Source organism: Alternaria infectoria, assembly GCF_024043175.1.
Source record: "Alternaria infectoria strain BMP 0036 chromosome Unknown scaffold_4, whole genome shotgun sequence".
Lineage (NCBI taxonomy): Eukaryota > Fungi > Ascomycota > Dothideomycetes > Pleosporales > Pleosporaceae > Alternaria > Alternaria infectoria.
The window spans coordinates 329501-351397 of NW_026250693.1; the positions used below are offsets into that span (position 1 = coordinate 329501).

Genomic DNA, 21897 nt, shown 5'->3' on the forward strand with positions numbered 1-21897 from the left:
ATCGGAGCTGTCGCCAAAGTGTTCCCTGACCCATGCCATTGGCCACCATACAGAGTGTGAGATCGAGATTTGGAGGGTGTGGAACCGCGCGAAAGTTGTACTGTAGTAACCGCTATGCGCTTGGTAGTTGACTATGCTCCGGAGTAGAATTGGGGTAGCCCTTGGTGATGGTATGCCATTGGTGGGGTCACCTCTTCTTGTACCCGGTCGAGATGTCCTGGCTCCCCATACCACTGCGCACTCATAGAACGCCCAGCTGTAGGCATTGGTGGTCCATGGTTGGGCATGGCGTCGTATGATGACCAGGGAGCCGGATAATACGAGTGGTTCGGAACAACGGGTGCAGATAATGGCGCCGCTGTGGATGCGCCTATCGTGGTCGCGTGGATTGTGGAAGGATTTGTGTCTATCGAGGTCGGATAAGGATACGGAGAAGTTCTCCGGTAGTTTTCGTGTTGGATACCGAGACCTTGGCCTGGATATTGTTGCGGAAGTCCTTCAATGTTTCCGTATGACATCGAGCGTGATGGTGGTTGAAACGATGGTTGCTGGCTCCAGTGGCCGTCCTGGTGACCGTATGACATGGTCGAGCTCGTACTCATCGCGGCTGGTGTATGACCACCTGAAACGTTTGATTCGCTCCCGTACGCTGAGTTTGCGGTTGAAGGTGAATTGCGCCACGTGGGGCTTTCACCTACAGTGGATGAAGGTAGGAAACTGTTCGTTGGTGGCCATTGGGTTTCTATTGGGGGAGGATAAGGGTAAGGAGGGTGCTGTACTGGGACTTTGTTCGTCAGCGAATGCGGGCCTGAGGCAGCATTAAACCTACGGCCACTGGTGACAGATGCATGGTGAGGATCACTGTCGTGGTCGCCATGATATCCGAAGTTTGGAGGTTGCCCGTTCGACGCAGGTCCAGAGAATGGTGTACGGAACTCCATGGCATCGCCTGAGGAGGACAAAGGGTGCCGAGGTGAAGTAGAGACAGGTGTAGCTGGTTGAACTGCACTACCCGACTTCGACGAGATAGATTGGGGCTGCGGCATATCAGGGTTATGCTCAACTGGGTAGAAGTTGCATTCCTTTTTCAGCCGAATGCAGTTGGAGCAACGGCCTGCGGGATCGTCGGGAGCTAAAAGACATCGTATCTTTCTGCGCCTGCAATGCCCTGTTCCCAACAGTCAGTGATCGAGCACGACACCAGAATGCGCTGTTTGTTCACTTACCACAAGCAACTGAGGTTCTATGGTATCCTAGCTTGTTCCTCGGCTTGTTACTTGTCGGCGACAGGTCACCAGGGTTTCCAAGAGCTAAGTGGCGCATGTGTGGAGTTGATGAGGACTTGCGGAGCTCTCCCGGTACTTTGCTCTTTGAGGAGCGTCTCTTCTTATTCGAATGTTGGTGAGGTTGGGTAGCGGGTTCCTGACCGGTCGCAGAATCATGGGTGGACTCGAGTCGATCTGTGGGGCTTGGTGTAGAAGCAGTGTCGGCGGCATGGGAACGACCAAACCCAGTGTTATGGTTCGGGGGGTTGAATGACATGGCGTCCTGAAGGGGCTGTAAAAGCAACGAGTGCTCTAATCTAGCTGCCGTCTTCTTCGCGCGGCGTTCTGTACCCACAGCCATGTGAGGCGCACTCTTGTCGCAAGACCCGAATATCAAGACGCGGCAATACGTAGTGCATTGAAGGACCTGAGGGTATAAGCATTTAATGTTTAAAGTTCAACAAGGCCCCACAAAGATCCATGATGGACAGGAAGCTAAACAGTGTACATACCTGGGATGTCAAACGAGGCGACTTCTCAAACGCTGGAGCCGGCACTACAAGATCTTGCTTGCGGAGCGGTCGACGGGACACTTGCTGATCTACCGTGCCATGGGATTCTCGATCTAATCAATGCTTCGGAGGCGCACTGACAGCAGGGGCCAAGAGGTAGTAATAGTCAAGAACCAGGTAAATAACCAAGTAGCAGAAGCGATGGTGAAGCAGTTGCGCACCGACAGTGACAGCTCAAGGCAGCTAGTCGTTACCACGGCCGTTCGTTAGCGGGGGCGCATTGCAATCTTCAGGACAACAGGCGCCAAAAGCAAAAGCCTGCATACATACGAAAAGAAGTAGGGACCGAATATAGAAATTTAGACGACGCTGTTTGGTTGAACAAGTGGATGATTAAAAGTGGCGAAGTATATCCACGCTACTACGCAACCGGACTGCTGCGTTGGAGCGCCTCTTCGCACCAGAGGATTTCACAGGGTTCATCAATCCTCCTTCCTCACAAGCACAAGATCATCTTCTAGAGGCCAAGCGACCAGGTTGCTGTTGGTGGGCCCGCTTGGACCAAGTGATGTGCGGGATGGATGGGTGTGCAGGCCAGCAAAGTCCGAGCGTCATGACTTTGATGGCTCGGACCCTTCGCACAGTCGCTGTTTGGGATGCTTTGCCTGTCACGTCTCGACGGTGGGATGCGATGACAGCCAGCGGTAGCCGCCTAGCGTCAGCGGCGGCGCGATCCACTTGCATCGTCTTGTGTGAAAGTCTAGTCAAGCCACCATGTGGATGGCCTTGGATTGGTGAAGAGACGAATGTCATGTCTTGCCTGACCCCGATTTCTGGTACGTATGTAAGGGGCCTATACAAGGCAGTATGCTAAGGAGTATGCAAGCTGTGAGGTTAATTTAGCATGGCTCTGTGCGTACGAACGTCGCCGGGGAAGCGTGGTTGAGCCAGGGTGAGATTCAACAGTGTCCGGATCTAAGATGATGAGGACGGCGATAAAGGCCTCAATGGAGACAGGGCCGAAGTGCCTGAGCGAGAGAGCTGACGCAGACTGGAGACTGGTAGGGTTTGGTTTGCGCAGATGAGGGCCCAATACGCAGACGTCGTGACGTGACCGCCCAGTAGCGAAAGCCCGCTGCGATGATCCCCCGATGCTCGCGGTCGTTGGAGAGGTCTCGAAGGGTGGTGCAGGGATGACGCCGACGTGAACTGCTGGCGCTGTCATGGTATGCTATCCTGCGACAAATTGGCTGCGAAGGCGCGTCCTTCTCCACAGTGTTCATCTCGCTAGCAAGGCCCTGGCAAAGGCTCGACTAATCTCCACTCGCGTCATCGCGATTGAGGATAATCAGCGATTCCACAGTTGCGTTGCACAAGCGTGGTCAAGCGAGCATGTCACTGGCCAAGCTGGATTGCAGTACGTGATGGCCGCCGGTCGTCGGTTAATGCGCATGAGGCCTGACCCAGCGCTCTGGCTACGGTCGCTGCATGACTTGCACACCAATAGTACGGGCGTTGTCCAAGACAGGCGATTGCACGTGGAAGACCGATCTGATACAAAAGCACTTCGGGCCTATTAATTCGTCTCGAATTTTCGGTGGTCAGACGGTTTCCAGCAGGCTTGCTATTTCCCGACGGCACCTGCGCAGCGTCTCCCCCCACCGGTCCGTAGTGGCGCGTCTATGGTGAGGCGTAGGATATTTCTTTTTCCCAGTACGGCTCCGCCGCCCAAGAAGCAGGGAAAGCTATCCCACGTTCTCCATTTTTCTTGTCTTCCATGTGTCCGCTACTCATCGTGTTCGCGCGGTCAGCACTGCATCCTGCCGGTGCCGACAGCCTGTGTTAGCTTTGCACGTCATTGGAGGGTAATATCGATTTGACGCTTTTAGACCAGGTCGTCGGTAATAATGCCCTCCGATTCTCCAGCCCTTAGGCCTGAGGATGCGAGTCGCCTTGGTCGTGCGCAGAGTTCAGTCATGTATTCTGGCTAAATTGTTCGCGGTAGTGTAGTGTATCTGAAACGTACCGGACATCAACCGATCGATTTGGCGGAGGGCCGGCTATCAAGAAGTCGGGGATAACATGGTGATCAGTAGTTGGTGTTTGCGCCGCTGCACAGGCGAACGGCGCTTCATCCGTTCGTGAACGCTCGTGCGAGGCTTGCATCGTGCCTTCCCCCTCGCTAGTCTTGGCTCGCTTAACCGCAACTTCCACCCTGGGACTTTGCGGTGCGCGCCTGCCAATTGCAGTGCCATGCTGCGCACAGATAGCAAGAGCTCCAAAACCCCGCGCGTCCTTCACCTCGACCACCACCGCGCCCTGATTGGCCCTGGTGACATGCGCCGGCGGCGCGATATCAAGCTCCACCACCTCATCGTCTCTTCCGCCGTCCTCACGATACAGGCCAGCACTCCTCGACACTACTGCTAGCCCCTCATAGTAGGTGGCAGCGGACATGACCGACATTACCACCTCGTTATCAAAGCACGAGTACCAACATCGCAGGGCCGTATCAATGTTGCGCAGCTCTGGTACTTCCTGCCTATAGTAGCGACTACACAGTGCCCCCACGTTGGGGTTGGGCCATGAATGTCAGCATTGCAACCCCACTTGTCTCACTACATCGACAATCATTGTACTGCGGCATCTCCGGGACTCTTGGAGAAGGGTGTACGACTATGGCTGCATCACAGCCCTGCAGTCTGCGCCACGGCGACACAGTGGTGCAACCTCCATCTGGTCAGGCTTCACCGAGGTAACAAAGACACAGATGCCGGGCGTATAGCAGATCCTTCGCCAGCTCAAACGATACGCCAGGCCCGCCAGACTGGACATGTCACATCGCAGAATACATTCCCACCTTCTATGTGGGTTCTTCGTTCAATGCTCGATTCGACGCTAGCGACTATCACGTCCTGCGCCTTAGCCATATGAGCAACTATCGACACCACGGCAGTTCTTTCGCATGATACGGTCATTCATCCTTGCGCATATGCAACATCTTCGTTCTTATGCAACGACAACGCACCGTACTCCGTATACCGGCGAATTGCTTTGAAAGCGTACGCGAGACCGTTCCCGGCTATGTGGTCTCCGCACTCGCTTTCTCAAGAGCTAGCTACGGGCAGATACTCGGATATAAGCTAGTCGTACGACCACACCATAGACTGCTCATCGTCTAGAGGGAAAAGCATCTCCAAGAGTAAGGGCGCCTTGGTCAAACCTTGAGTAGGTCACTGAAGGTTAGGAAGTTCATGATACTGACCGTCGCCGCCCGAAGCCTGGGTGTGGTTGCGCTCGAGCTCAAACGACCAATCGCATCACTTTGAATTCACACCAGCACATCGTTGAGATGAACGTTTTCCCCTACTTTGAGTTTGCTGAGGCCCTCACACCACTCCTCAACACCAAGCCCATATTAGCTTGGCAGTCACCACGTTTCCTAGCGCATCTCGAACGTCCAGTCTTGTCGCCACGCTGTCTGCCCGACATGGCGGAGCCCCATACCGAACCTCTGGAGATCAGCATCACGTTGGCTAGTGTCCGCTTTGGTAAACTCAGTGGGTGATCTTCAGGAGAGTGAACGCGACACGTTGACAGCCGCGCAACACCTCGCCTATAATTCACAAAAATAACGCCGGCCGCATACTTCTAGACGCGCTTCGACGTTGGCACAGTTCCTCAGCGTCCGCTATCAACAGCCGGACTCTAAAGCTCTGCATTATGATCGACCAGAAAGCTACGGAGCCATCTCCGCTCAGCTGTCATGGTCGATCACGTCTTGGCCGAGCCTCCGTCGAATTGCTCGCCTTATGGTTAAAGTTCGATTGCCTCGGGGACACCTTTCCTATTTTATATAGAAAGCCGGTATACTAAAGTCTTTATTCTAGCGGGCACGCAGCCTCACTTGCTGACAGGGCCTTCGAACCCTAGGAATACGGTTCTTCTCCAACTAATCATTCGATTTCTACGTCATATGTCCCCGATCGCAGCTGCGACGGAGTTATCCGCGACAGCTTGCGAGAATAAAATTCCGTTCCGTCGTCTGAACCATACTATGTTATCAAGGTTGGAGATATTATGGTTCACTTCGTACAACGGACGCATCTCGAATCGAAAAGCCGATTTGAGATATCGGTCCTTCGTCATGTTGCGCTGGTTTCACAATTCTACTTAACTAGAGTGCAGTAGTACTAGAAGCGTGAAATGGCAAGTCCCGTTCGCTAACCACGCACCACGCACGACTCGGCAGGTATCCTCATGGACCCTGAATCGCTGGTCGTCTGTTTCTTCGAACAGCGTCTTACTCCGGCGACCAAATGCTGAGCAGTGACGATATTGATCAAGGATGCTGAGGGTATCACCAGAACCATTCACCCATCGGCTTTGTTCGGGAGATTTGCCCGTGCCACCGGTAGAGATTCCGATCCGATACGCGGCAGTTCTCATCGGACTCGCATCCGAGAGCCATGATTCGCCCAAATTACCGCATTCAGTATCGCACAGATCTAGTCGCGAAATCCATCGATATGTGTGCTGCGCTCGACAGGCCCCACAAGTGACCACATCCATCGCGTGGGCATGTCTTTGTCCTGGTTTCTAAATGCGATGCAAAACCTGGTAATACCTGCATCGACTATCACGCCACCAATCTCACTCACTGCCCACGGCAATCTCCACGCACCACAGGTTGAGATCTTACAGGCGGGACGTCCCCCGAGCGATCGAGGGTGTGAAATCGCTGCTAACGATCTTCACGCATGGAACCCAAATGCGGGGTTCCACTAGTCAGCGCACCCCCTTGAACAACTAGGTCGGATCACCAAAACCTCAAATCGTCGGGACTTTAGTTCCGCATCAGGATCTCTGCTCGCCTTGCTGCCAAGTGTACACGTTGCCGGGAGGCTCTATACCCGGGATCGCGCTGGTATGAAAAAAGAAACATGATGCAGCCACGATAGTCTACGCGTGGGTTAGCCATTACAACCTAAACTCGTCTACGCGTCTTACAACCAGGGTATGTGACCATGACTTGTAGATTAGGAATCTACAAACCAACCCGTCTCTTACGACTACAATATTACAGTGCAAAACTAGGTTTTCCGGCTTCCCCACCCCCTGGATCATCCCATCCACGCTTGCCCCACGAGCACCACATGGATAGTTCAGCATCCGAAAATCCGCAGCACAAACTACGCTCGACACCCTGCCCTTGCTGAATCATCTTATTCTCAGAAAATAGCATCGGTTGTGTTGTCTACAACGGGTACTATGTCCGTTTACCAAACGCGTGGGAACCTAGGTGATATATACACTTTCGACATTACTCGGGGTCGCTATCGTTCTCAGATAGAGTGCTCACGAAAACCTAATGGTGATCCGTGAGAAACCTTTAATCTTTGGGCATGCGCAGCCCAAAGCACTGCCGACGAGAACTGTGCGAATAATGCAGTGGTCATCGATGGGGCTCTCCAGTGTACTCCTTCGCACCCATATCTCCGTTGAAGGATTCTTCCCCCAGTTGCGATTTGCGATCTGATCAAGATCCACGGCGATTTCGACCGCTCCTATCGCTTTACCTCAGGATGCGATCCTTTCATCCTTGGATCTTGCCAGGGCAGTAACGCCGCAGCCGATACAGGTGGTGCCGCATGCGGCAAGTCGGCAGCAGACATCAAGCGTACGTTCCGCTGTCGGCTGCCCTGGCATAACATTCGTCTCGACCGTCTGTTAAACATTGACACTCACTCGAAAAACACCTTGACGCGCACCACATCCACAGAATCTTCGTTAACTAATTTTCGACTGAGGTTAATATTCTTGATTGCTTAGATCCTACACAAGTCTTGCCGGACCACATTCTTAATCTCATCTCTCCATCAACTTCCCTGCCTGCCTTCCTTCCTCAATGAAACTTCGCACTAACACCCCCATACCTCACCCCATCAACCTTCAGCTCGAACACCAACCCCGCACTCTCACACCGCATATCCAACGTAAAATCCAGATTATCAAACTCCACCCCCTTCGTCGTCGTCAATCGCGTAAACAAGCTCTTCGGCACCGTATTCAAGTCCGTGGTAAGTGTGCAGACATTGATAAGACCCTTCTTAAAGGAGTCGGGCGCTGTGTCCGCGTCGCAGGCTATGAGGTCGTCTTCTACAATGAGGGATTGACCCGGCCGGAAATTGCGGGTGTAGTGGAAGGATATAGGACGGTTTTCGGAGACTTGTGCGCCCTGCGTGGGAGGTTAGTATCTTGTGCGACTTGATGGAGACAGTGGTAAGGGTGCGTACCTTTGCGATGTGCCATTGCATTCGATCCGACACCATCCATCGTTCCCAGAGTGGACTCCAATATCGGTCGGATATGGGATGCTTCGCCTCATCGAAGACTGTCGCGTAGCTGGTACCGTAGTGCCATCGACTTCTTCTGCTAATGACCATATTGCCTTCTAGCCCGCGGAGCACTGCGCCTCGCACCACTGCTGTCCACGCATGTATCGGGTGGTATATCTCGACTGCCTGTGAGGCATTCAATGCAACCGCGTGCGTTGGTCTTTCGGTATAGGGAGGTGGAGGTGCGCTATTGAAGTGGGACTTCATCCGACCGTAGAGGTAATTGCTCTGCCCGAAGCCTCCCACCAGGACGATTCCGCATACCAGACCTCCTTTTGCTCTTATGCTGTGGACTTGACCTTCCACCAGATCTATGACTTCTTGGACTACCGGATCGAATAGTTCCTTGACTTGCTCCGCACTCATGACAAGGAACCCAGAGTCAAGCCCCGCTTCCTCATCGTCCGGTAATCCCGGGAAGGGTATGTTGACCTCATTGTGTTCCTCCTCATTGAAGTTGCGCTTGACGAACTCCTCAAAGTACTTCAACCCCATATTCCAAGTCTTCATCTTCTTCTCGCGCATCCAGTCATAGCGTTCTGCACCAATGCGCTGCTTCACATGTTCCTCGAAGCGATAGTTGATGAACGTTGAGCCACAAAGACCGCCAGTTCCAACAGCTGATTCCTCAACGCGAAGAGGGTGCAGCTGGGTGATCTTGTAGGCTATCAAGTCCACGGTGCCACCACCAGCATCGCAAACGACGAAGTTGTCGCCGATCTTCAGATGATTCGGTTGTATCGCCTTTAGAGTATATACCGCCGCAGCCTCCGGTTCTGATATAAGCTTCAGCTCGTGCCTGTTGCCCATACCAGCTTTCTCCGCAGCCTTCAACGTCGCATCCTTCGCCGAGTCTGACCACACAGCAGGTACTGTCAAGACAAACTCAACCTTGGTCAAGCTGATGAATGTCTCTCCGTATCTCTTTGTCAAAGTCTCCATTGTATGTTTGTATATCTGCGACAGATAGTCCGAGACCGCTTCCATGACCGTCTTCTCGAACTTGCGCAATTGCGCAGCGGTTTCGAGCGGCGATACGAAATGCGGTAGCTTCTGATTCCTATCGAGGAACAGCTTTATACAACGGAGACGCGTCTCCTCTGGCTTGAATTGGAACCCCCATTTTATGTTCTGCGCAGGTTTCGCGGGCGCATCGAGCGAGGAGACCGAGCCGTTACGGGGGGATGGTTCGCTGTAACCGATTTCGGTGGGGACTTTGTCGGACGTGATACCTGCGGGTACATGTCAGTTTGTGGATGCGCATCTGGTCAACCCAAGTACAACATACCGTTCCCGCCAGGCCACGTCTTGATGATGTCAATGTCGTCAGGGGTCGCACTATACACGGCAGCCACACCTATCGAGCTTCAGCGTCCAATCGTATCGGTCGCATATCGTGGAATAGTTGCTACCAACCGCTGTAGGTGGTTCCAAAGTCGACACCGACGACCAACCTATCCTTCGTGGTACTACCCACTTCAGGTACGCTGCCTATGTCGATTGTCGCATTGTTCCCCGGATTGAAAGTATACGGAATGCTACTTCCTCGATTGGGAAACGTGTGGTTCATGGCCATTCTTCGGTGTGTTGATCTTTGTTGTTTACAATGCCGGCTTCGGCAGATCGCGTGGCTGTCGCGTGGGTCGGACCGCGGGGCTGAATCCTACGAAAAGCACAAGAGTATCATGGGCGTGGACGTGGATACAGGGAGAACGTCGAGGTCATGAGTGTGTCTGCCTGAAGGACATGGAATGATTCAGGCACCGGCGGAAACCTTGCGCGGTGTGATGTCGAAGCCTAGGAACGGCGCGCGCTACCCACTGCTGTAGGAGTCGCCCAGCTGCGGGCCCTGGTTGGTGATCGTCAGCTCGCGCAAGGCTGCAGCATTCAGCTCGCCCAGGCACGCTCGTGTCGTCCCACGTGAAGCCATTCGATGGTGAAATTCCTCGAGAGGGGTGTGGAGGTTTGGGTCTTTGACGCCCGCTTTGAAGTTGGTTCCGATGCGCCCCTAGGTCGGAACGCGCCCAGTCCCAGCTATGACCGAACGAAAGAGTTCTGGCAAGCCTCAGCAATCCGACCGCACGGTCTTAACATGTGTTAATATCCTCAGAATCGACCCACCGCCTCAGCGTGAAGCGTGGTACTAGACTGATCTCGAGATCAACGAAGACCTCCACGAACAACGTCGTCACCCCACCGAAAGCCGCCGTACCAGCTCCCAATGCGAGGAAAGACGAAGTACACCGGCGCCGATACCCCTTCAATGATATGCTGAAGCGCAAAAGCGAAGGTGCGGTAGATCTCGAAAGAGACACTGCACCTTCAGGGCCTAGCAATGAGCTTTACAGCAAGTCGGAAATGGCGTCATCGGGCGATGATGCCGTAGACGCGCGCATGGCACACAGAATCGCGGACCTGGAAAGAGCTCTCGCGATTGCGAAGGAGGAACAGAACTTGGCTAGGGAGGAGCTGTCAAGATTGAGACAAGACAGGGAGGCAGATCAAGACGCGATTGAAGAGCTGAGGGCGCAACTCGCTCAGTCGACTTCGAATGCGGATACAGTCCCACCGGTACGGCTCGAACAGCGACTCGCGTCGCACGACAAAACACATCAACACCGCCTGGAGCGACCACAGTCGAACGGCGAAGCGGACGACCTACGACTACGCCTCCACGCCACCGAGAAGGAATCACAAGAGAGGCTCCAGCAACTTCTCGCACTGAAGTCAAGCATATCCTCGCTCACGCGCATGGACTCGCAGATAACGGATAGCGAGCTGGCAGAATCGTTTTCACAACTTGCAAATCGCGTGCGCGAATGGACTGTGTCGAACTTCAGGCGATCGAAGTTGAACCTGGACAGCCTTCCGAAGGAGACAGAGGAGGTTCTCAGCGCGTTGAATCCGCTGTATAGTGTTATTATTCGGAGTACGGATAAGCTTGCGCTGTATCAGGCTATCGTGTCGCATTCGCTCATGCAGATCTTCGATGCTCCTGTTGTGTTTGGGCTACCTAGCACAGGGCCGTTTGGGGCGCTACGGCCGTTCGTTGAGCATGCGAAGCAGCTTGGTACTACATATCGGGAATGGGTGCGCGCTACCGTGCAAGTACTTGAACGCAGCGAAGCACACAGCGACATCGAAATCGAAAGAGAAGCCTCATTACACGGCCTCACCGGAGAAATCAGTCACATACTCTTCACGCTGACATCTGTGAGCCTTCCGCCGAACGCCCAGTCAACCCTCACCGCGATCTTAAAAGACGCCGTGACCTTGCAACGTACACTGGCTCTGCAAAAGGCTCGTTACCAGTTGCTCTTCTTCCGCTGCCATGATGCGAGTATGCAGTTCGATGACCGCACCATGGAAGCTGTTAACGACGTTAATCCCGCTATGGAAGATGGTGCTGATATGGATGTGGATCGGAGGTTCCTGTTCTGTGCATTTCCTGGGTTGATCAAGTATGGTGATGAGTGGGGGGAGCATGTTGAGATGAGCAATGTTTTGTTGAAAGCGAGGGTGTGCTCTGGTGTGAGCTGACATAAAAATAGCAAATAAAACATGCTGTGAACATACATGAGCAGACGGGTCATGATGGCCGTATGTAAACCATAAGAGGCGAGGCTACAATAACACTGAGATAACCTTCTTCATCCAAGTTTGACGTGGATATGTTCCCGATCAGCTGCTCCCCATGCTTCTTTAGTGATTTGGCCGACGGCTCTTCTGTAGGCGATATCGTCTGTCCACTCAATCCAAAGAACGTTGTACCATTCTTTTACACCACCATCAGGTTGATCTTCCGTGCGACGATTACCCATGAGTAATGTTTGTTCGCAGTCGTTGATGTTCCCTTCGAGACTGTAGGATATCGCGATCAACTCGACTTTTTGATTTACTTTTGTCGGACCATGGGTGTCGCCAAATTCCAAAAACCTACCCGAATCGTGTCCTTTGCTATCGATGATGGACAGCGCCTTCCAATTTTCGAAGGCGTGCTCTCCAGCGAGATAAAAGTACGCGCGTTCAGTCTGACATGTAATCACACTGGAGATCGGCTCTGGTATCGTTACAGCTGCATCTGATAGATCCACAAGTGGGATTGGGAACCGGAACATATGACCTGGTGCCGCCCGTGTGGTATAATAGAATTTAAGCTGGTGCTTAGGATCGATCGTAGAAGGCGTTATTCGATCCCAACCTAAAGGGGGTGTACTTTCGCTGTCGTGAGCAAAATGCCTGTACTTGGAATACCCGTTTTCAATTGCGATCTGAGCACCTTCTGCACCGATATAAGACCACTGAACGATGGGAGAATATATCATGGCATCATATGACCAATCGGGATGACCGCCGGGTATAGTTTCCAACGTTTGAGCGAAGCGGTTCCAGGATCCATAGGCTGTTTTTCCACGCCAGGACATCCACGACCAGCTTGGTGCCCGCAGACTCTCACAAGACGTTGTATCAATCGCCCTAATTGCCTGGATCTCATCAAATGTCCACATGAGTGCGACGTCGAAGAAGACGATGGGAAGACCATATAGGATACCACCAGGGAAGACCTTCGCAAGTGCTGAAGCAGCGCCTGCAAATGCTGGGACGACGTCGGAGTCGTAAGTGAAGTATCTTGAAATATATGAACGGACTAGGCTCTGGTATCGTGAGAAGTCTGGCCAGGTAAGCGGGCGGATGGGCCGTGGGCTCGAGTGGGCAGAATGGAGACGTGGATCGGATCCGATCGTTACTTTGCCGTGTAGGTCATGCCACCAAGCTCGGCCACAACTCCACGATGCATAATCGGAACCATGTGGCCGGAAAAAGGGTGGTATACAATTTTCGTAAGTCGTCATGTTGCTTAAGAAGTGCAGAATACGTCCTGCCGACAGACCCTCCTGGAAGGTCCTAAGATTAAAGAGAACGAACTGTGAGTATGACTGGACTGAACGTGGGAGAGAACAAGTCACTTACCATCCCCTAGTGTTCCACACAGTTTGCGTGGAATAGACGGCCGCTTCTACTCTGTGTCCATGATGGTCCTCAATATAGCTATTCAGCCTCTTCACGACCGGATAGTGGTATATCCATTGCTCGATATTGTCGGCTAGACCAGAGGCTGCCGTGCAGCCCGCGGTAGCGACCAGAGTGATATAAGCGTTGGCATAGATTTCGGCCATATGCTCAATCTCTGCCATTTTATGTGGCAGATCATCCTGGACAATGCAAAGCTGATCGATAAAGATATAGCGTTCTCCAAGTAATCTTGTAACCTTCAAAGCCTCTTGTATCGTTCTCGGTAGTGTGACTTCTTCATTGGTGAGACTTCCGTGTTGTATCAGCCGATCGACGTTCTTTGTATCCAGCTGTAGCGTCTGTACTCCGCCCCAAACGTAGCTCAGTGCGAGATAACGCTCGGCAACGTCACCCTCAACAATGCAGGCGTCCACAACATCGATCAGCCACGCAGGCCATACGGTTGCGTCTGCCTTAGGTATTACGCAAGGGGACCCGTGATGCTCGTTGCAAGTTTTGATCCAACTCTTCATGATATCAAGTCGCGTCCCTACTCGGACAGCAAGCTTCGCTAGTTGACGGCGATCCAATTCGCCGTCAAATTCGACTGGGATAGGCCAAGGAGTAGTAGCATATTTGTTCTCGCAGGACGGATCCGGAATTCCTTCGACAGGGCCGTCTTGCAACGACATGATAGTAACTTCTTTATACGCTGTTATGATCTCAGAGGGAGTAAGGAATACAATGGACTGGAAATAGTGAGGTTGAGCCCCTCCATCTTTGACTGTGCCGCACGACGACATGCCCCGCACTCTCCCTCGAAGCTCCCATTGCGCAGAACTCGCAGGCCTACCCGATGTAGACCAGTGATAAATACTGAACGCATCTTCGTAAAGTTCACTACGAGTTCTGCATATACTTACTTTCTGTCTGCAGAGATTGGTAGATGCGCCTCCTGGTAGCACTGTGCGTTCTCATGAAGCGGCAACGCTATTGCGGAGTCGATAATATAATATTGATCTATTTTGTTAAAGCCGTTGGTGGCATTTGAGTACAGCCTCGCAGTTATTCATGATGCATCTAGCGTGACGCGATAACGTAGGCAGTCGTAAGAAAGGTTGGGGTGACGTCATCACCCAACTGTATCCCGCCATGGAACTTTCGCCCTCGCCCAACTCATGGCCAGCGACAATGCACGTTCTTGCCCTGCAGGAGTGTTTTGTGCGCATTCCGAGTGCGTCCTTTCGAGCGACACATGCATTCATACTGATTAGTGATAGGTCTGCCAATGACGAAATCGTGGTGGTCGGACAGACCCACCCTATATTTGTTTCATTATCAGGAGAACCATCAGTCGCTACGCTCAATCAGACCGCCATTGAACTCGCCTTCAAGTTGCACTAGAACGGCCTTGTCTCCTTTCAATGATGTTGAGTAATCCGAGAGCACCGGCAGAATTAGGAAGGGGCGGTGAGTGCCACCTCGCTACTATCGACGTTCTTGACCCTATACACAACATTGGCACTCTTTACGCACATCCGGAGGCTATGCTCTTTCCATCCTCAGGTACGCCATGTTAGCGCTGAGGCTCCGAGAAACAAGCCTTTTACCCCGGATTCCCAAGGTGCCAACCCAAGCTTTTCCTCGAGCTGCCTTTTAGCCAGAACGGTTCGGCTCCACGCCGGTACACCATCTGACCACGCGGCCGTAACGCCATCCATCTATCCAGCGCGCGATGTGCCGAAGGTGCTATACGTTGCAGCTCTCTACTCGCTCGCTTGGCCCCTTTCCCTCCGAAGACACTGGGATTCATATGTACCCCAGACGAGCTCGGCTTGGTTCTGCATGAAATGGACGTGGAGCTACGGCAATAATCCCTGTCGGATCTTCGTCACAGGACGGCGTGACTTGCTCAGATAAATTGCGAGGACGGATGAAAGGACCATCTGTGCACCAGGAGAACGCAAACCAGTATCCTGTACCCCACCGCCACGCTATGAGGTATAGTCGAGGCAGACTGATTCTGCCTAAAGGACTGCTACTATGGCCAGGTGAAACTGGACTTTATAAACACTTCTCCCGTTGCCCAGACTTGATCATCACGCTCCCTTGACATCTCATCTCCATCCGAAGCAAAGTACCCACTTATCCAAACGTCAACATGAAGTTCGCCGCAGCAACAGCTCTCTTTGCTGGTATCGCCGCCGCCGGCCCCGTCGAGCTCACCGAGCGCCAGAGCTGCCCTAAGGTCTACATCTTCGGAGCTCGTGAGACCACCCTGCCTCAAAGCAATGGTTACGGTACCGCCGCTGGGCTCGTAAACTCCGTCAAGAGCGCCTACCCCGGTGCAGGATCCGAGGCCATCGTATACCCAGCTTGCGGTGGAGGCTCTGCCTGCGGAGGCATTTCCTACGACAACTCTGCTTCCCAGGGAACTGCAGCCGTTGTCAAGGCTGTTACTGCGTACAACCAAAAGTGCCCTGACACCCAGATCGTCCTCATCGGATACTCTCAGGTATGGATGATGCCATGATATCCAAGAAAGCCAAGTACTAACGGCCCGCAGGGAGGTCAGATCATGGACAATGCCGTCTGCGGCGGCGCAGGTTCCACGTTGACGGGCACTGCCCTGGCAGCCGTCAAGGCCGCAATCTTCATGGGCGACCCCCACAACCGCAACGGTCTCCCCTACAATGTCGGTACCTGCAAGGCCCAAGGCGTAAGTCTACCCTTCCCCCGTCCACAGTTACTCTTACTAACAGCTACTCTCAGTTCGCCGCCCGCCCTTCAGGATTCTCCTGCTCGCCCGCCAGCACCAGCATCATCCAGAGTTACTGCGACTCCCAGGACCCGTACTGCTGCAACGGAAACGACGCCAACCACCACCAGCAGTATGTCAGCATCTACGGTAGCCAGGCTCTTACTTTCATCAAGAGCAAGCTCACTGCTTAGACGTGGTGTGGATGCGAAGAGGAGGAAGGGAAAATTGCTTGGTACCTATAGTTAGTGCCGCACTTCGATGTAAATATGAATTAAATGAGTGTGTACATGTCACGACAAACTGAAGTGCTTGATTGGATCTGCGTCATCGTCACTGAACCTTTGTTGCTCACTCGCTCCTCGCAGAATCCCATTAGTTATCCTCTTGGTTCTGGTTTTATCATGTTTCATCTCTTCTATAATGAAGGTATGTATCATTCCTTTATCTATAAACCAGAGATTCTATCATCATGATCTACCTCAAATGTAAAGACCGTAACAGCACCATGCCACACCAACCTATAACCCCGTGACCAAAAAGCCTCTCCCCGCAAAAAAAAAGAAGAGGAAATAAGAAAAAGAGAAACCAAGAAGAGAAAGAAACTCATCCCCCAACCCCTCGTCCACCCCATTTTAATCACCTCAATCATCCCTTAACCCACTCCCCAACCTCAAACCCCACCCTCCTCAAATCCGCATCTGCAAACCTGCCCCCAGGCCCACTCGCCTTCCAAACACTCAAACACCTAACCCCCTCATCCATCTCCGGTTTCAGCCCCACCTGCCCCTCCTTCGGATCAAAGCTTTTAACATACAACGTGAGATCCGGTCCTACAGTGCCGCGCCACAGCGTCGCCATCCACTGCCAGTGGTCGGTTGGGCTGTAGGCGTCTTGTATGGGGATGCGGGAGGCGTAGGCGATGGAAGCGGCGAGCTGGAAGGTGGGGAGCAGGATTACGGGTTTGATGGTGGGGCTGATGGAGGTCGAGGAGAGGGAGGGGGAGTCGGGGGGTGTGACGGAGTCTTTGCGGGTGTCTTTTGTGGAGACGATGATTGTGTCGCTGTTGGTGGATGACGGGGTGGCTGTGGATGAGGTGGGTGTGGTGGTGATGTATTTGATCATTTCTTTGCTTTTGGCGTGCCATTCTTTGATTAGGTCGAGGTAGTCTTCGAAAGTGACTTCTCTGTCGGCGTTGTCGATGGGGGCTTGCGGTGGCTCGGCAATTTGGGGACTGTATTCCTTTTGCTTGATGAGGTATTCGTTGAGCCATTCTGTGAGTTCTTTGACGGCGGCTGGGTCGTCGCCTTCGATGGCGATGATGGCTCCGCGGTTGGCGCGGTAGGATGGGCTGGAGGAACCGGGCTCTTTGTATTGATAGGGAGGCGTTATACGTCCGAGGAGTTTGATCTTGTTCGGGTATGGGAAAGCACTGAGAACTTCCTCTACGCTCTTAGGACTGCCATCGGACTGTAGAGATCCTAGCTCAACCATTGACTGATGGCGCATCTCGCGAGGAGTTCGCGGAGGAGGCATTGTCGCACTGTGTGGCGTCACATGGATGGGCGGCAAAGACTCGCGTCGATAGACAGCGTATTGCTGGATCGGGCCGTTATGCGACCCATCTGGCCTACGACCGTTACTTGTTGGTGGAGGCCCTTGGTCGAAGCGGCGCTTCTTGTTCGGCGTCAAAGGGCTATACATCATTGTGTCTCCACGCATGGTCGGATTGAGCTGAATGTTACTGAGACTTGGTGGAATGGGGCCTCGGCGATGACCGGGCGACTCAAGGCTAAGGTTACTCATCACGGGTAGGTAACGAGTTGTTGGCGTGAGGCCTTCCGAGATGTTGGGAGGCGGCAGAGTCGGGGTACCAGAGGCGTCGAGGAAAGGACTGGTAGGTGTTCTCAGACTGCGGCCACCACACTTGTGACAACGGTACTTGTCGACTGTCGTATGCTGGCCAGTGGGATTCAACGGTGACGACCCAGGTTTGCCAAGACGACGCGGCTGGTAGCGATAGTCGGGGTATTGTTCCTGGTGCCTAGCCTTCTCTTCCTAACTTCACATTAACAAAGACAATGGAGGGTAAGGTGCCAAGGGCCACTAACCTGCGCAAGGTCTTGCCAAACCTTCTTCTGCTCTTCACCCTCAGCCTTCCACTGTTCACCGATAATCTTTGAGATATCAGGATTGTTGAGACCCGGATTACGAGCGGTAATGGCCTGCTGGTGGTGCTGTCGATAAAGAATAAAAGCTACAAGGCAATGGTCAGCAGGCTGCGCAAGCATGACCGCAAACAATGATGGATGTCTTTGTTCTGAGTCAAATCCGAGTCAAATGCTCCGATTAGGAAAGTGACGCACATCCAAGACAAAGGAAGATATTATCGACTTACCATTTCGTGGACGCGGTATTTTCGGCTCTGGCTGACACAAGCAAACGTGACCTGAGAAGTCTGGCTCGCCACCAGCTGTAGCAGACGAAGCACTCTGGGGAGGTTTATCGTCAGATGGGCTGATCAAGTCGTCGGCCCCGTCAATCTCAATCAGCGGCGAAGGCCTTTTCCTTGTAGTCCTCGGCGACGACAAAGCAGGAGAGACTGGTGGCTCGTCCCTCTTAGTACGTTCGGCAGTAGGATTAGATGCGGAGGCTGGGCGCGTCTCGTTGATCCGACTGCTCTTGCGCAAGTTCCTCGAAGGCTTCGAATCGTCCATCGGAGACACTGGAGAGGCATCACCATTCTGCATGTTTGTCTTGACGTACCGCCTCGGCACGTGAAAGAAGGTAGCGACAGGCGGAGAATAGGGAGAAGAAGGAGTCAAAGTCCAAACAATCGGTGGCAACACTCGACTGGCTAGCATTTTGGATTTCTAGAGACGCGGCAGCTGACCTAATGACTCCGATGGAAGAAGGCGCGGTTCATTGTCCTCGGTCGGACACGAAGGGAGGGAACAGCCGCGTTGGTAACGAACCATTAACAACATGTCCGTATCTTTGAATGCATTATCCGGTAGCTAGAGTTGGATCTTTGACGCTTTGACGATGGTAGCAGCCGTGATCCAGTAAAATGATTGTTCCAGTCATATGCAGCCGATCTGCGCTGGCGGTTTCTTTGTTCTACTACTTCGGGAGCGTGCCAAGACGAGCTTCCACCAACCGCGAGACATGTACATTCCTGCGTCAGCTATGCAAATAAGAGCCGGGGCTTTGTCTCAGACCAGGGCCTGGTCTTGTCTCGCGTTCGTCATTGGAGTGGTACTTTGATGCGCGGCTTATGCAAGGGGCGCCAACAATGCAACACCTTCCCGCATTGCAGTGCCGCATCGCAACGGCTGTGGCTCAGCTCAGAAGCGAAGCTGTAGACGATAGTCTCCCCTATTACGACTGATGGTGTATGCAGTCAAAGCATCGAAAGACGGGCGCGAGCCAGGGAGGCAATAGACCTCAGAGATTTCCGCCTCCCCTCCACCTTCCCCACTTCCCCAGTCCTCGCCAACAATTCAACATTCTCTTTCATAACAATGACTGTGGCTCAGTGCCAGAAAAGACGCAGTCATACTGCGCCTTGCCGCCATATGCCGTCCTGGTTGTAGCGAGGCGCATTTTACCCCGTGTCGCGGGTGACCAGGTAGTTCCACGAAGCTCTTCTCAGCCATGGCCAAGTTCCAAACAGTGTCTTTGACAACTTGTGCTGACAACCCGAGGGAAACTTCGCTCTGTCGGTGAGGTCTCAGACACTTTCTTAACGACCTGTGATAGTATCCCGGAAGAGACCTGAGGTCAAAGCTCACTCTTGCTCTTCCGATCTGTCCCTCTTTCCTACGTCCGTGTCCGTGTCCGTGTCGCGGGGAAGCAGGAAGCTCCGTTCAGCCTCGGCCGAGTTCCAGACAGTGTCTTGTGCTAATACCCTGGAGGAAACTTGAGCTTAAACTGCACTCGCTCGTTTTCCTGCTTCTTCTCTTCCTCACTCTTTTCCCGCACAGCATTAATACTCCGATTCCCGCGTACCAAGTTCGCGGCATGCTTGCCAATGAGTTCGTGAGCCGGTCCACTGAGCTGGATATTATCCCTATCACATCAACCCGTTAGCTTGAAACAGAAACAAAGCGTTTGTGCTGTGCTATGACTTGTGGCTTGAAAGGAGCATGGTGCTATCCAGCGACTGAGGTGTGTATAGCGTGAAAGCGGTAGATGTATCAAGTCATCAAGGACGAGGCTTATGAACTTACCAAAATAAGTGCTGAGTCGGCGCAGAGCACTTAACCAACCCACTCCCCCTTACAGCATCCAAACAAGGCGTATCAACGTGTTCGAAAAGCGGTGCCTGAGCCCCAACACCGGTCGCATCAGAAATCTGTCGCGAGTGCAATTGTTTAGCACGGACTTCGTTCATGATGATAGCATTTGGCTCAGGCATGTAGATGGCGCCGTTTTTCCATTCTGCAGCTTTTCGAAGCAAGACTGTGTTCCAGTATGACCATAGAAAAACCATTCGGTGCTGAGTCACTGCGAAATCTGCTTCCCGCATGGCTTTCTTTTGTAGCTGGAACTGCGGGAGGAAGGAGGCGTCGATCATTTTGGGTATGACGACGTTGGGTGGGTGGGCTGCGTGTTCGGCCAGGATGTCGAGACTCTGGAAGAGGGACTCGATGCTCTTGTCCACCGCGGACATGGCCACGGGCTTCTCCAACGTAGAGTATTCGAGCAGATCCCACAGGCCGAAGAAGACGGTGAAGAAAGTCCATTCGTCTCCTTTGCGTAGACGTTCGGGGATGACTCGTCGCCCCTTGTCGTAGGCGACGTACTGTTCCATCTGTGTCTTGAAGTCAAACGATGTGACGGTTGTCTCGTTGCTTCCCGCGCCTTTCGTTTCCGTGTGGACGTTTGCGTCGACTAGCGATCCGATGTGTGCAGCCGCGGCTGGCTTGGAGTGGGCGAAGTTGTCAATCGTGTCACATGCGAGCTGGAGTGTGTTAGCATGTGTTTGTGTATGAGGGCATGACTCTGACGAACCTCTTTGCATAGTGTCTCTACCCAGAGGTCGCCTCGGTCAGCGTCGCGGGCTACCACTGCGGATAGCACAGGCGAGGAGACGCGGTAGCTTCCTGTGTCGGACCAATCGTTGCCGAACACTACTATGCGGTGCGCGTTACCGCGCCATACGGTGTTGACAGTGTCTTCGAAATTGGCGGAATGTACCCAGGTAAAGTACAGGATCATGAGAATGGCAAGGGCAGCACATAGGTGCAGCCGCGAGAAGAACCGCATCGTGTGGTAGGCTAGGTTGCGTGACAGGTGACAGGCGACAGGCGTGAGGGTGAAGTGGTAGCGATGCGATGCGACCCAGCAAATGGAAGCAAATAGTGGGCAGCTTGGTGAAGCAGTGGAAGGTATAGGCTGCTAACCGCGGGAGTAGCCAGCGTCATCCTTGACAAGCGTTAAGGAACATGACGACGCAGTTGACGCCTGTGCGAGTGCGAGCCTCGCTGTGATTGCATCCCCGGGAATACATGGGTCAGAAACGTCCAAATGTGGATACATGTCGCGTGCGCGTCGCATGCCAAACTCAGAATCCCATAATTGGCCTGACTCTCCATCGACTCACATGCCATCGACTCATCTTCCATAGTCAGAGTTCGCCTGGTCAGACTGCCTCCTTTTCTTTTTTGTACGACCGCCGCAACACCGACGACGCCGACATTACACAGCGCCGTCGTGCGAAAAGTTGAGGTTCTGACCGCGCGGAACCCACGGCCGCTCGGCATCTCGCCCCACTTCTCGTGGCGTAATCAGCGGAGCAGAGTTCAGGACTTACGTATATAATTTTAGCTAACGAATATCAGTGGAGGAGGATGCGAATGCCCAGGTTGCGAAAGCCACGAAGCCACAAATGCAGCAGATACGCTACTCTTCTAGCGCGTAAGTGCTTATCCTGCCGCCCGTTGGAT

General features: G+C 53.1%; 6 protein-coding genes across 6 annotated transcripts; 2 read left to right on the forward strand and 4 right to left on the reverse strand.

The window, feature by feature from the left end:
• Positions 1–131: 131 nt before the first annotated feature.
• Positions 132–1626, reverse strand: J4E92_003100 (uncharacterized protein; the record flags this gene model as incomplete). Its single annotated transcript, XM_051494499.1, has 2 exons — positions 132–1168; positions 1227–1626. The coding sequence occupies 2 exons, from the start codon at positions 1624–1626 to the stop codon at positions 132–134; spliced, it is 1437 nt and encodes a 478-aa protein (XP_051354792.1).
• Positions 1627–7682: 6056 nt separating this feature from the next.
• On the reverse strand, positions 7683–9751 carry J4E92_003101 (uncharacterized protein; the record flags this gene model as incomplete). Its single annotated transcript, XM_051494500.1, has 4 exons — positions 7683–8015; positions 8074–9407; positions 9464–9532; positions 9592–9751. The coding sequence occupies 4 exons, from the start codon at positions 9749–9751 to the stop codon at positions 7683–7685; spliced, it is 1896 nt and encodes a 631-aa protein (XP_051354793.1).
• A 692-nt stretch (positions 9752–10443) lies between these two features.
• J4E92_003102 (uncharacterized protein) lies at positions 10444–11715 on the forward strand (the record flags this gene model as incomplete). The annotated part of the gene is made up of 1 exon (XM_051494501.1): positions 10444–11715. The coding sequence occupies one exon, from the start codon at positions 10444–10446 to the stop codon at positions 11713–11715; it is 1272 nt and encodes a 423-aa protein (XP_051354794.1).
• A 3634-nt stretch (positions 11716–15349) lies between these two features.
• Positions 15350–16140, forward strand: J4E92_003103 (uncharacterized protein; the record flags this gene model as incomplete). The annotated part of the gene is made up of 3 exons (XM_051494502.1): positions 15350–15703; positions 15755–15907; positions 15961–16140. 3 exons carry the CDS (start codon positions 15350–15352, stop codon positions 16138–16140), a joined length of 687 nt encoding a protein of 228 aa, XP_051354795.1.
• Positions 16141–16594: 454 nt separating this feature from the next.
• Positions 16595–18347, reverse strand: J4E92_003104 (uncharacterized protein; the record flags this gene model as incomplete). Its single annotated transcript, XM_051494503.1, has 3 exons — positions 16595–18004; positions 18058–18183; positions 18345–18347. 3 exons carry the CDS (start codon positions 18345–18347, stop codon positions 16595–16597), a joined length of 1539 nt encoding a protein of 512 aa, XP_051354796.1.
• A 1502-nt stretch (positions 18348–19849) lies between these two features.
• Positions 19850–21217, reverse strand: J4E92_003105 (uncharacterized protein; the record flags this gene model as incomplete). Its single annotated transcript, XM_051494504.1, has 3 exons — positions 19850–20000; positions 20179–20912; positions 20963–21217. 3 exons carry the CDS (start codon positions 21215–21217, stop codon positions 19850–19852), a joined length of 1140 nt encoding a protein of 379 aa, XP_051354797.1.
• Positions 21218–21897: the final 680 nt, after the last annotated feature.